Consider the following 14887-nt stretch of genomic DNA (forward strand, 5'->3'; position numbering starts at 1 on the left):
CTCAGATGACCATTATATCTACTACTGCGGGCAGGAATCCCTCAGAAGAAATGGAGTATCCATCATGGTCAACAAAAGAGTTCGAAATGCAGTAATTGGATGCAATCTCAAAAATGACAGAATGATCTCTGTTCATTTCCAAGGGAAACCATTCAATATCACAGTAATCCAAGTCTATGCCCCAACCAGTAACGCTGAAGAAGCTGAAGTTGAATGGTTCTATGAAGACCTACAAGACCTTTTAGAACTAACACCCCAAAACGATGCCCTTTTCATTACAGGGGACTGGAATGCAAAAGTAGGAAGTCAAGAAACACCTGGAGTAACAGGCAAATTTGGCCTTGGAATATGGAATGAAGCTGGGCAAAGGCTAATAGAGTTTTGCCAAGAGAACGCACTGGTCATAGCAAACACCCTCTTCCAACAACACAAGAGAAGACTCTATACATGGATATCACCAGATGGTCAACACCAAAATCAGATTGATTATATTCTTTGCAGCCAAAGATGGAGAAGCTCTATACAGTCAACAACAACAAGACCAGGAGCTGACTGTGGCTCAGACCATGAACTCCTTATTGCCAAATTCAGACTGAAATTGAAGAAAGTAGGGAAAACCACTAGACCATTCAGGTATGACCTAAATCAAATTCCTTATGATTATACAGTGGAATTGAGAAATAGATTTAAGGGACTGGATCTGATAGATAGAGTGCCTGATGAACTATGGAATGAGGTTTGTGACTTTGTACAGGAGACAGGGATCAAAACCATCCCCATGGAAAAGAAATGCAAAAAAGCAAAATGGCTGTCTGGGGAGGCCTTACAAATAGCTGTGAAAAGAAGAGAAGTGAAAGGAAAGGAGAAAAGGAAAGATATAAGCATCTGAATGCAGAGTTCCACGGAGAAGGCAATGGCACCCCACTCCAAGAAAATCCCATGGACGGAGGAGCCTGGTAGGCTGCAGTCCATGGGGTCGGGAAGAGTCGGACACGACTGAGCAACTTCACTTTCACTTTTCCCTTTCATGCATTGGAGAAGGAAATGGCAACCCACTCCAATGTTCTTGCCTGGAGAATCCCAGGGACGGGGGAGCCTAGTGGGCTGCTGTCTATAGGGCTGCATAGAGTCGGACATGACTGAAGCGACTTAGCAGCAGCAGCAGCAGAGTTCCAAAGAATAGCAAGAAGAGATAAGAAAGCCTTCTTCAGGGATCAATGCAAATAGAGGAAAACAACAGAATGGGAAAGACTAGAGATCTCTTCAAGAAAAAGAGATAACAAGGGAACATTTCATGCAAAGATGGGCTAAATAAAGGACAGAAATGGTATGGACCTAACAGAAGCAGAAGATATTAAGAAGAGGTGGCAAGAATACACAGAACTGTACAAAAAAGATCTCACAACCCAGATAATCACGATGGTGTGATCACTCACCTAGAGCCAGACATCCTGGAATGTGAAGTCAAGTGGGCCTTAGAAAGCATCACTACGAACAAAGCTAGTGGAGGTGATAGAATTCCAGTTGAGCTATTTCAAATCCTGAAAGACGATGCTGTGAAAGTGCTGCACTCAATATGCCAGCAAATTTGGAAAACTCGGCAGTGGCCACAGGACTGGAAAAGGTCAGTTTTCATTCCAATCCCAAAGAAAGGCAATGCCAAAGAATGCTCAAACTACTGCACAATTGCACTCATCTCACATGCTAGTAAAGTAATGCTCAAAATTCTCCAAGCCAGGCCTCAGCAATACATGAACCGTGAACTTCCTGATGTTCAAGCTGGTTTTAGAAAAGGCAGAGGAAGCGGAGATCAAATTGCCAACATCCGCTGGATCACTGAAAAAGCAAGAGAGTTCCAGAAAAACATCTATTTCTGCTTTATTGACTATGCCAAAGCCTTTGACTGTGTGGATCACAATAAACTGTGGAAAATTCTGAAAGAGATGGGAATACCAGACCACCTGACCTACCTCTTGAGAAACCTATATGCAGGTCAGAAAGCAACAGTTAGAACTGGACATGGAACAACACACTGGTTCCAAATAGGAAAAGGAGTACGTCAAGGCTGTATATTGTCACCCTGCTTATTTAATGTCTATGCAGAATACATCATGAGAAACGCTGGACTGGAAGAAGCACAAGCTGGAATCAAGATTGCCGGGAGAAATATCAATAACCTCAGATATGCAGATGACACCACCCTTATGGCAGAAAGTCAAGAGGAACTAAAAAGTCTCTTGATGAAAGTGAAAGTGGAGAGCGAAAAGTTGGCTTAAAGCTCAGCATTCAGAAAACGAAGATCATGGCATCTGGTCCCATCACTTCATGGGAAACAGATGGGGAAACAGTGGAAACAGTGTCAGACTTTATTTTTGGGGGCTCCAAAATCACTGCAGATGGTGATTGCAGCCATGAAATTAAAAGACACTCCTTGGAAGAAAAGTTATGACCAACCTAGATAGCATATTCAAAAGCAGAGACATTACTTTGCCAACAAAGGTCCATCTAGTCAAGGCTATGGTTTTTCCAGTGGTCATGTATGGATGTGAGAGTTGGACTGTGAAGAAAGCTGAGTGCCAAAGAATTGATGCTTTTGAACTGTGGTGTTGGAGAAGACTCTTGAGAGTCCCTTGGACTGCAAGGAGATCCAACCAGTCCATTCTGAAGGAGATCAGTCCTGGGATTTCTTTGGAAGGAATGATGCTAAAGCTGAAACTCCAGTACTTTGGCCACCTCATGTGAAGAGCTGACTCATTGGAAAAGACTCTGATGCTGGGAGGGATTGGGGGCAGGAGGGATTGGGGGCAGGAGGAAAAGGGGACGACAAATGATGAGATGGCTGGATGGCATCACCGATTCGATGGACGTGAGTTTGAGTGAACTCTGGGAGTTGGTGATGGACAGGGAGGCCTGGTGTGCTGCGATTCATGGGGTTGCAAAGAGTCAGACACAACTCAGCGACTGAACTTAACTGAACCAAGTCTGTATATGTCAAAGACCTCTTTGTTTCTTAACTGAGGTACAACTTGGGAGCATGACTGTCTGTATTTGAATCGTGGCTCTGAAACTTATGAGCTCTGAGGCACTGTGGCATTACCTGCCTGTGCCTCAGCCTCATCTGTGAAAGGAGCTAATAGAAGAACCTATCTGTGAGATAGGTCCCCCTGGGGAGTAGAGCAACTGCCAAACACGCATCTGTTCAAAACAACAACTCTACTCAAAACTCGGTAATAACCTAAATGAAGAAAGAATTTGTCAAAGAACAGATAAATGTGTAACTGAATCACTTTGTTGCACACCTCAAACTAACACAACAGTGTTAATCAACTATACTCCAATATAAAGTAAAACTTTTTGGGAAAAAAAGGGGAGATTCAAAATGCAAATCAAGCAACAATAACAAACAGGCAAGCACACAACATGGTTCCTCCACCCCCAGCAAAATGTATTAGGATAAAGGGTAAATGGGGCTTTCCAGGTGATTCAGTCAGTAGTAAACAATTCGCTTGCCAATACAGGAAACATAGGAGACGCAGGTTCGATCCCTGGGCTGGGAAGACCTCCTGGAGAAGGAAATGACAACCCACTCCAGTTATTCTTGCCTGGGAAATCCCATGGACAGAGGAGCTTGGCAGACTATAGTCCATGGGGTTGCAAACAGTTGGACATGAGTGAGTGACTAAAAACAACATTAACAGATGGCAAACACAAGTAACATGAAGGGAGGAGGCGTAATGAAAGGGAAAGAGGGATGATATTTTAGCCAGTTAGAGTGAATACCTTTAAGGCTTTTCAAGTTTTTAAAATCTCCCCTCCCCACATCTAATTAAATAGGCCTCCTTTCCTCAATAAAGCAATGGATTTCTGGAGAAAGGGGAAGGAAGGAGAAAAAGTGATATGAAAACAATTGTAACTAGAAAAGTCCAACAAAATTAGTCTTCAGTCTGTGAGTCTAAGAATTTGTTTTGCTACTTTTCTTCAGTTTGCAATCTGCTGAATAAGTGTCAAATAAGACCGCTTTGAGGAATGGTTATAAAAACATTCTCAGGGACTTCCCTGGTGGTCCAGTGGTTAAGACCCCTGTGCTCCTAACGCCAGGGGCCAAGGTTCAATCCCTGGTCCAGGGACTAAGATCCCACACGCTGCAACTAAGTTCACAGGCCACAAGGAAGACTCAGCACAGCCAAATAAACAAAAACAAAAGCCATCCTCAGAGCATAGAAAGTAGCCACGACTAACAGAACAACAATGCTTAGAATATTTTACTTACCCAGGTCAGAAATGTTATCTCATTTGACTCACCTTCCCAGCACCTTCTAGTTCTTTCTTATCTTTCAGGGCTTGTCCAGACAGCATTTTCATTTCAAGAACTCCTGTTACTGCAAGGATGGGTACAATTGCTAACAGGAGAAGTCTTAACTGCCAGCCATAGATGAGGGATATAATAATGCCTGTGCCAAGATTTGCAATATTCTGGGTAATTACAGCAAGCCTGGAGCCTATAGCCTGCAAAACAAACAGAAAACACTGTTAGAGAGACACCGTCCGATCATCTCTAAAGTCCACGCTTATGTATTTTCTTAGGGATTGTGAAAATTCAGCTTTGTGAAAATCTCATCTCCTCGGTTATAAGCTAATAAGTTAGTAGTAAAAGTTTACATGTAACTTTATTTGGTTTCCCAGATGAGGATTTTCATGACTTCAGAATAAATACTGAAAGTAGGTCAATAATTCAGAGTTCAATTATGTATTTCTATCTCATTTGACTTTTTAATACCACAAAACTTTTCATTAAACAATGACACCATGATCCCTAAAGCAAGCTCTGCAAATTAGCAAGATAAAACAGTCTGACAATTATGTTGAACTGGGACTGTTGGAAACTTCCAACGTTAGATGCATAACTACCCATCAGTTCAGTTCAGTTCAGTCGCTCTGTCGTGTCCGACTCTTTGCGACCCCATGAACCACAGCACGCCAGGGCTCCCTGTCCATCACCATCTCTCGGAATTCACTCAAACTCACGTCCATCGAATCGGTGATGCCATCCAGCCATCTCATGCTCTGTCGTTCCCTTTTCCTCCTGCCCCCAATCCCTCCCAGCATCAGAGTCTTTTCCAATGAGTCAGCTCTTCTCATGAGGTGGCCAAAGTGTTGGAGTTTCAGCTTTAGCATCATTCCTTCCAAAGAACACCCAGGCCTGATCTCCTTCAGAATGGACTGGTTGGATCGCCTTGCAGTCCAAGGGACTCTTGAGAATCCAAAAAGCATCAATTCTTCGGTGCTCGGCTTTCTTCACAGTCCAACTCTCGCATTTTTACATGACCGTTGGAAAAACCATAGCCTTGACTAGACAGACCTTTGTTGGCAAAGTAACGTCTCTGCTTTTGAATATGCTATCTAGGTTGGTCATAACTTTTCTTCCAAGGAGTAAGCGTCTTTTAATTTCATGGCTGCAGTCACCATCTGCAGTGATTTTGGAGCCCCCCAAAATAAAATCTGACACTGTTTCCACTGTTTCCCCATCTATTTCCCATGAAGTGATGGGACCAGATGCCATGATCTTCATTTTCTGAATGTTGAACTTTAAGCCAACTTTTTCACTCTCCTCTTTCACTTTCATCAAGAGGCTTTTTAGTTCCTCTTCACTTTCTGCCATAAGGGTGATGTCATCTGCATATCTGAGGTTATTGATATTTCTCCTGGCAATCTTGAGCCTAATATTGATCATTGAGGGTATCCAGATATTTTGTGGCTTATTTGAGATGCTTATTGTGTTTAGAGGGCTTCACACGTGGTACAGTGGTCAAGAATCCACCTGCCAATGCAGGAGATGCAGGTTTCATCCCTGGGTCAGGAAGATATCCTGGAGTAGGAAATGGCAACCCACTCCAGTATCCTTGCCTGGAGAATCCCATGGACAGAGGAGCCTGGTGAGCTACAGTCCATGGGGTCGCGAAAGAGTTGGACATGACTGAGCTAGAGCTAGAGAGACTGTGTTCAGAAAAAATACACAGAGATGAATGTTATGGAATTTAAATTTAAGAGACTAAGCAGGCATCAGAACCTTCAGTTTACATGCCAGAAGGAGCCTGAAGCACAACTGTCAGAGGCATTCAGTTATTTCCAACTGAAAAGTCAGAAGTCAAAATACAAAGTCAATTCGCTTCACTGCTCTACACTTCTTTCCCTTACCCTGGAAATGCCCCACGACCTCAAGCCTTTCCAAACTCCTGCTCTGGCCCATGTCTTATTAACTCTCCAAATTTCCTCTGCCTGAGTAGGGCCATTCTCAGGGAAAGATTAATGATGGAGAACAGTCCAGAATGGTCATTTCCATGTCTGGGGCGTTGGTTAAATTTTTCCCAACCCCAGAATGACTAGGTACACTGATTAATAACCAAAGCTTCTGTCGGCTCTGAGTTTTAAGACAGAATTCTTTCCTAGCCCCCTGCCTCAATTCAACCTTCTGAAATCATTTGAAACTCATGTTGGTATAAACACCAAGCCAGTAACTAGGGGGAAACAGTATTAAAAAACTACCAATAGCTCTATAATTAAATTTCATACCAAGGAATTGCACCAGGGCTGCAAGAAACGGCATATATAACAGAGCATTTATTTTTATCTGATGCCATCACTGAGCTTATATAAAGGGAGGTTTAGCCGTATCTGGCGTAAGTCAGAGTGGAGTGGCCTTTCGAATCAGCTCTGTATTTGGACATTTTCAATTTCAAAGTCAAGGGTTATAATCTGAAAAGAGTCTGTGGCACAGGCAAGATGGAGACTGTTCCTTTTTCAGTATCCACAAGCCCTACTCAGAACTCATTTCCCACAGCACCCGACTGCAAGAAGCACTCAGAACATCCTCCAAGTTCACAGCAGACAAATTACTCCAGTACCTAAGCTTCCATACACATAAATGTTTCACTGAGGATGGCAGCCAAGGCCACAGAAATAAGTAAAATGAATCAAAGCTGCTTCTTTAAGGTACATGAAAGATGATCCAAACAACCTGGAACCTTAAGCTGGCGGGGAAGTAAGCCCCTTGGCATAGTATAATTAAATGCTTCTGGTGACATTGCACTGGTTACTGTTACTGTTCTTTATTCTAATGACACACTCACCATCCCAATATCTATTCCTCATACAGAAAAAGAGTCTCTAGAACACTCCATGGGAGAGCATAGATTACTAGAAGCCAGAAGTTTTTCAATGAGGAGGAGGGTAGGTAACATTCTAAAGCCAGAGCCCAAGAGTGCAACAAGGTTAAGACAAAATCCATCATCCTGTGGATTTTTGTCATAAACAGACCAGGTGGCACTAGTGGTAAAGAACCCGCTTGCCAAGGCAGGAGACGTACCAGACGTGGGCTCAGTCCCTGGGTCAGGAAGATCCCCTGGAGGAGGGCATGGCAACCCACTCCAGTATTCTTGCCTGGAGAATCCTCATGGACAGAGGAGCCTGGCGGGCCGCAGTCCATAGGGTCGCAAAGACTCAGACACGACTGAAGCAACTTAGTTTGCACACATGGTGCAGTTAAAGAAGAAATTATCACTTTACCCACCAATCAAAACCTGCTGGTCTAATAGTTTCTAGTTATATTAATTAAAGAGATTCATGTAGCAGCAGAATTTAAGTTTTATAGTCTGATACAATTGTTCCTTTTACCCTTGTTTTAATTTTTTCATACTCTTTTCATTTCTTTCAACCTTTGTCTAGATTTTCTTCCCTCCCCTCTGAATTCAGAGACGGGGGAGCCTGGTGGGCTGCCGTCTATGGGGTCGCAAAGAGTCGGACACGACTGAAGCGACTTAGCAGCAGCAGTAGCAAACTTTCTTACAGCAACTACACACACCTTTTTTCAGTAGCAATTACAATTTTCTGGGGATTAGCAAAGCATTAAAATGGACTGAAAAGATAAAATAAAAAAAGACTGGACTTGCATGATACACTGATAAATACTTCCTTTTTAAATAATTATCCTTCTACATGTATTTAGATAATAGCATGAATAAGATGGAAAATAACAAAACAAAGCTCAAAATTCATCACTGTTATAGTGATACAGCATATGATATTTAAATAGATAATATTTTTTTCCATAAGACACATGATATATTGCATAGGTTAAAGGTTTGACATTTTCTAAATGATGATGAGAATTAACTGTAGCGAGAGAATTAGTTTCGTGCTCAAATTCTAAATGGCCCATTAGGACAATCACAGCAGAAAGGAGGTAGTCATACCCCTTTAACTTGAGCGGCGTCACTGGCAAGCCTGGTCGTCAATGCTCCCGTGGTGTTTTTAGGGTCATCGAACCAGCTCACATCCTGTGGCAGAGAAACTCATTTCATTATCTTAAAGCCTGATGCATGAGACCTTCAGCTCAAGAGACTGACAGGGTGCCCTTATCTCCTACATTAAGCACTTAGGATTTGACACTGAATAGATAAGAAAGGGACTTAATAAAGTCATAAAGAGAACATTTCTCAAATAAAAATTTTTGAGGGCCTACTCTGTTCCAAACATAATTGCCAGGTGTTGGACCTATTCAACAGTGAACAAAAATGACAGACTTGCTGCTTTCATGAAGCAGATTCCAGGGACAGACGCCACAAATTAATAAACACCATGCCAAGGGGTAATAATGCTAGGAAGAAAACCAGAATGGGGTAAGAAGGGAAAAGAAGAGGGGGCGGCACCATTTTATAGACTGGGGAGGTGAGTGAGAAGGCCTTCTCAGGTGACCTTTGAGCAGAGACCTGAGGACGGAGAGGGATGAGAGTATCTGGACAAGGAAGGGACAGCACGCGCAAAAGCCCCGAGGCAGAGGCATTTTTGATCTGCTCACATACAAGCAAGAAAGCGTAAAGGTCATCACCAGCCTTAAAAGCACCTCCATGTAAATGTACAGAAGCTGCCTCTTCCTCAGGACAGACATCCATGCTCACTGGGCTCTCCCTCTTCCCTACCCCATATCCACTTATGTCAGCCAATGTGTAGAGAGTAGACTGTGTATGGGGAAGGAGGTGAAGCTCTAGGAGATGAGGTCTGGGGAGGTAGTGGGGACACAGAGTTTGTGACTTTACTGGCAAAGGCAAAGATTCCAAATTTGGGGAATGCCCTGGTGGTCCAGTGGCTAGGACTCCACGCTTTCACTGCTGAGGGCCTGGGTTCAATCCCTGGTCAGAGAACTAAGATCCCACAAGCTGCATCACGTGGACAAAAAAAACCAAGATTCCAGATTTTACCCTGAGAGATATGGGCAACTTTCAGCAGCTTTTAAGCAGAGGGATGTGATTTAACTTTTATCTTAGAAGAATGATTCTGGTTCTTGGGCAATGAATGAGTGAACTAGGATAAGGATTGAGGCAGTGAGACAGGTTAGGAGGCTGTTGTAATATCGGACAAAGAAGAGGAGACAAGGACAACTCCTAGGACTTTAACCTGAGCAACTGGCAGAATGGAGGGGCCATTACTGATATTGGGGAGGTCTAGGTGAGGAGTAAGCCCTTTGGCAAAGGGTGGGAGGGGTGTCCAAAGCTGTTTTGGAGACATTTGGTATGAAATTCTTAATAGACATTCAAATAGAGAAGTCAAATAAACAGCTGACTATGGTTTATGGCCGAATAAATGAATTGGGTTTTAAAAAAAATCAACCAAAGAAATCTAGATTAAAGTTTAACATTCAACATAAAATAGGATTTTCTTTATAAAACCACTTACACTTTTAAATACAAAAATACTAAAATATTGTGAGTTTGAAGTCTCAGTCTGTATCTGTTACAAAAATAACTAAGGTCCTAAGAAGTTATGTCAACTGTGATTGCAGTTAAAGCAGCATTTATCAAATATTCAAGAAAAAACTAATTATAATGCATTATAATTTATTATAATACATATCCATTTGCTTTTTAAAAATTGTTAAGTGCTTAAGTGTCTCCCCAATGGAACATAACTGCCACATATACAGGCACCACTCTGACTTGAAGACCTTACAATACCTAGTATTATGCCTTGTAAGCAGAAGGCACTTAATGCATGATGGCCAGACTGAATAATTGGTGGAGAGGGTATGACACAAATCCTCAGCTCAAAGCCAAAGTATAAGGGGCCTAGGAGTCGGCCTACGGCCTGGCAGGGGAATGGGGCATTTAGCCCTGGGCCCAGGCCCTGAGTCTAGTTCGGATCTGTTATAAATACCGTCTGACTGAAAATCCTGACAAGAGGCCCTACACCAAACAGTGCTCTCTCACTCACTGGACTTGGTCCTGGCTCTGTCAGTCCCAAGCCAGCAATCTCCATAAACACATCTTGTTTTTAAGCAGCAGGGGGTCCCCATGCTTATGAGCCAGGGTTCAAATCCCGCCCCATCCCCCCAGGTATATCTGAGGCATTCTTCTGAAGTATCACCGTATTAGTGATTTTAAAATGTAAAGTTACAAAGGCACACAGGCAAAATGTGCGTGATTGTTAAAGACCCTTTGAACTGATCTGCTTTGAGTGACATGTGTAGGACCCCCCTCCCCCTTCCCCTGAGAAAACATTCACATCCACGTGCTGTCAGGGCCTGGGAGGTGCCCAGTGTGGGAGACCTAAGTCACTATCGGCTAGTAACAGTACAGCTGGAACGAGTCTATCAGCCAAGCCCCAGCACAGAAACCAAGCAGCAGCAAGTGGGCCGCGGGGCTGACTTTTGATCTGTGGAAACAAAGGGTTCAGAGGCACCTCTTGGCAGGAATAAACATGAGCATCACGGGTATCCCGGGGAGAGAAGGAAAGAAGGAGAGGAAAGGGATGTGGGGGCCCGGAAGATCGCTTCCATCTCCTCCGCCTGCAGCTGCTGAGGCGGAGGGCGAAGGGGAGCCCGCCTGGCAGACGCCATCTGGCGCGCGGGGACCCTGGTCCCGAGCCCATCCCCAGCAGAGCACCCCGGGCTCGCTCTGCGGCCCCAACAGCAATCCCAGCGCCTGCCCACAGGGCACAGTGCACACCCCCCGGGGCGCCATCCCCGGCAGACCTACCTGCCTCAGCATCGACCTGAAAACCAGGTACCGCAGCCGCCTGGTGAGGATCTCGCCCGCTTTGCCGAAGGTGAAGCCCTGTAGGGAGGTACACGCCACAGGGAGAAGGCTGGTCAGAGGCCCGGCCGCCGGCGACACCGCGGGAAAGGGACGTGGGGTCAGCGCCGGGGCAGGACACCAAAGTCGGAAGCCCGGTTTCAAGGCTTGGCGGCCCTGCTCCTCAAACAGCGACGACCACAAGCGTGGCGCACCACCAGCAGAGCTGGGAGGATCTGGTTCTGACATCGACACTGCCGCACCCCAACCAGCCAGCGGGCCCATTGCGGATCTACAGGAAAGTGGTTCCTCTGTCTCCCTTCCCACTCCCGCTTCTCTCTCTCAGGAACCAGGGCCTGCCACTGAGGAAGCTGGGGAGTTGTTCCCAAGGCAAGGGGAATTCGACTCTAACCCAGGGGTTTATATTATGAATCATCCCAAGCAGGAAAATTTTGAGAGTGAATTGGAGACTGGGGGGTGGGGGGTGGGCACTGGTCACAGTTACACCAGACCTGAGGTGCAACCTGGAAAAACAGGAATCTGTAGCTGCTGCAGCCATAAAAGATGCAGAGAACAAAGATATCAAATGCTTTGTTTCCAAGTCAAAAGAAAAGCCAAAGTCTAGGAGAGAAATAGGTTGGAAAGGAAGGCTTACTGGAGAGAGTTTTCTGCACTGATCTCCCCCCTTCCCCAAGGATATGACCTATGCCTGGTAGGAGAGACGAGCGTAAGATGTGAATGTATGGCCAGGCTGGGCCACATCTGGGGAGGAAGGAGGACAGACCCTTGTCGCGGGAGCTTGGGGATATATAGGGCCAGACTGAGGCACTGCACCACTTTCTCTCTGGAGCTCTGGGAAGGGGAAGTTCACAGATGGAGCCTGCCTGCCACACAATGGAAATGGCTGGATGGTGCTTTAGAAGAAGGAAAGCCCTAGTAAGAGCCAAGAGTCTCCTGCAGCATCTGAGACATGATGAAAGGCAACCGTAGCTCCTCCACACTCCTAGGGGGCAGGCTGGACATCATCAAGAGAGAGAGAGAAGAAACGCGGGCAAAGAGCCCAAGTGGAGAGACGAACTCTTCCTTATGGTCCTGATCAAGGGGGACAGCCAGGCTGGACCATGTAACTGCAGGCCACCAGCCCCTCCGGTCACCAGTGTGAAGCGGGGGGCAGGGGAGGTGCACAGACCAGCGCCCCCCACCCAGTGCTGCAACTCTGCGTACCCTCTCTGCTAATACACACCAAGCCAGGGACAATGGGGAGAGAAGGAGACCCTGGATTAACTGAGTTGAAGCCTGCCATTACCAAAATGATTAACTTTACTAGGAAATGACCAGATGAAGGTTTCTGCTTTAAACTGAATGAAACCTGAACTGTCCTGCCCACTATGAGAATACTGCTCTTGTCATTTGGTTGAGAACTAGCCATTGATAAGTATGTCAGGAACATCATCTCCACAAGTCCTTAGGACAAACCTATAATTACCACTTTACAGAAGAAATGGAGGTTGAGGGAGGCTGGGAAGTGGCCAGAGGCTACAGTTTTAAGGTGGCAGAGCTGGAATCTGATGTGCATCTAAAGAATCTTAACCAGAATGAGCACCCAGAGCCTGGACTATCCCCCAGTGAGCTCCTTCCTTGCTTTTCTAAATGAGGGGCTAACACCATGTTCTAATCCCATTGTTGGCACAGTGCCACCTCTGCACTTCTGAGGTCCTGGAATTCAGAGCCTTTGTTCTCACCTTGGTTTGCCAGGCAAGCCAGGCTCCACTCTCCCTGGGTATCACTGTGTGACAAAGGTACCACTTTGTCTGCCTTTGCATCACCAATTCAGATTTCCAGCTCAAAGCCTATCCTGGTCCCAACTCCTTAACCAACTGCACCCTCAGCAGCCTCTACATTCTCCCAACTTCTCTGGTGTTAATACTTGGTACGACAATCTGTATACAAGTTAGAGTGTCACGTTTATTCTAGTATGATCAGATTCCCCAAAGAGACTTGAAGGATCAGTAACAAAAGATTCCAGGGTTTGGGATCTCCTGGTGGCTCAGATGGTAAAGCGTCTGCCTACAATGCAGGAGACCCGGGTTGGATCCTGGGGTCGGGAAGATCCCCTGGAGAAGGAAATGGCAACCCACTCCAGTACTCTTGCCTGGAGAATCCCATGGATGGAGGAGCCTGGCGGGCTACAGACCATGGGGTCGCAAAGAGTCGGACATGACTGAGCAACTTCACTTCTATCACGTCCAGAAAAGTGTCATATCTATTCAAAATATATAAACATGTTCACACCATGCAAAATAAAGAGATCTATTGAGAGTTCTATCTTAAAAAATTACATGTGACTAACCACTCATTCTGGAGAAGGAAATGGCAACCCACTCCAGTATTCTTGCCTAGAGAATTCCGTGGACAGAGGAGCCTGGTGGGCTGCTGTCCATAGGGTCACACAGAGATAGACACGACTGAAGTGACTTAGCATGCATGCATGCATTGGAGAAGGAAATGGCAACCCACTCCAGTATTCTTACCTGGAGAATCCTAGGGATGGAGGAGCTCGGTGAGCTGCCATCTACGGGGTCACACAGAGTCAGACACGACTGAAGCAACTTAGCAGCAGCAACCACTCATTCATTTAATAAGTGATTATGTTTATAATCATCTCACACACAACTAGGACCTTACCTCTTTTCATCATCAAGAGTCAGCTGCCATTCTCCCCATTCTAACAGATGAGGGAACCGAGGCTTACACAGTTTCAGTTATTTACTTGCCCAAGGACACAGAATTAGGAACTGGTGCAACTCATACCTGACCCTACACCTAACACCAAAGCCCATACTGCCTTACAATGCGGAGTGTCTAGAGTGCTTAAACTCCTGGCAGTTTCATTTCAGCCAAATGATCTGCAATCTGATACTTCACATATGCTTACTACAGTTTTTGTTTGAAAACTGACATCTTCCATAATTAGAAAGGTTCCTTCTTCTTTAGGAAAAGAATGACAAACTCTTCAGATATTTTTAAAATCAGCATGACTGGCTTGTGGGGCTCTGAGGTTTGTTCTTGCTATTAGAACACTGGAAGATACTTGAGTATCAGAACTGGATGGCAGTACTTATATATCCAAACATGTGTCCACAGCTCCCTGAGATTCCATTTCTAAGACCCCTGCTTTTACTTCCAATCATTGTGTTAGATCAAACACTCTCCGTTCCCTCTGACTTCATGAACATTTCCAGTCAGGGGAGAAGGTTGGGAGAAGGAAGGAAGCAAGGGTTCCTTCCCTTGGGGTGTAAGAGGAAGCCAGAGGAAGAAAACATCTTTAAGTCAATGAAACTGACTGCTAAGAGCCCAGTGACTAGAGGAACAACTCTACTAAACAGCAAATCACACAGATGTTTAATAAATCCCGGCAGTTGGGTAATGATACATTTCTCCAAATGGAAAAAGAAAATGAAAATGTGGACACTTACCTGAAGGAAAAATGTAATAAAAGAAATAATTCCAAGGATTAGAAACAACAGTGAAAACAAGTTATTGTTCTGTCGTTTGGTTTCATCAACCTCATCTCTGGTGAAGATGTGGCAAAGAAAATATTTAAGGGTTTCAGTACCACTGACGAAATCATTCACAGTCTGACCCATTTTACATCTAGTTATAGTACTTGGGGTCAAGAGGGCCTTAGCATGTGGAGCTCAGGCAGGCTTCCCGAAGGCCAAACTTGGGGAATGGGGTGGTATCGTGCCTTCCCTAGGGGCCAAGGCCTGTCACTCATTCATTGATCCATCCAACTCTTTCTCCGCTCATACTCCTTCTTGAAG

General features: G+C 45.0%; 1 protein-coding gene across 1 annotated transcript in view; it reads right to left on the reverse strand.

The window, feature by feature from the left end:
- Positions 1 to 14754, reverse strand: part of LOC133245954 (ATP-dependent translocase ABCB1-like) — a 37542-nt gene extending 22788 nt beyond the window's left edge. Inside the window, 4 exon segments of the mRNA XM_061413722.1 lie at positions 4303 to 4506; positions 8250 to 8333; positions 11028 to 11105; positions 14540 to 14754. Of these exon segments, the coding sequence (XP_061269706.1) occupies positions 4303 to 4506; positions 8250 to 8333; positions 11028 to 11105; positions 14540 to 14710 (537 nt within the window). The 5' untranslated portion in view covers positions 14711 to 14754.
- Between the last annotated feature and the right edge of the window lie 133 nt (positions 14755 to 14887).

The sequence above is a fragment of the Bos javanicus genome, chromosome 4 (assembly GCF_032452875.1).
Source record: "Bos javanicus breed banteng chromosome 4, ARS-OSU_banteng_1.0, whole genome shotgun sequence".
NCBI classification, from domain to species: Eukaryota; Metazoa; Chordata; class Mammalia; order Artiodactyla; family Bovidae; genus Bos; species Bos javanicus.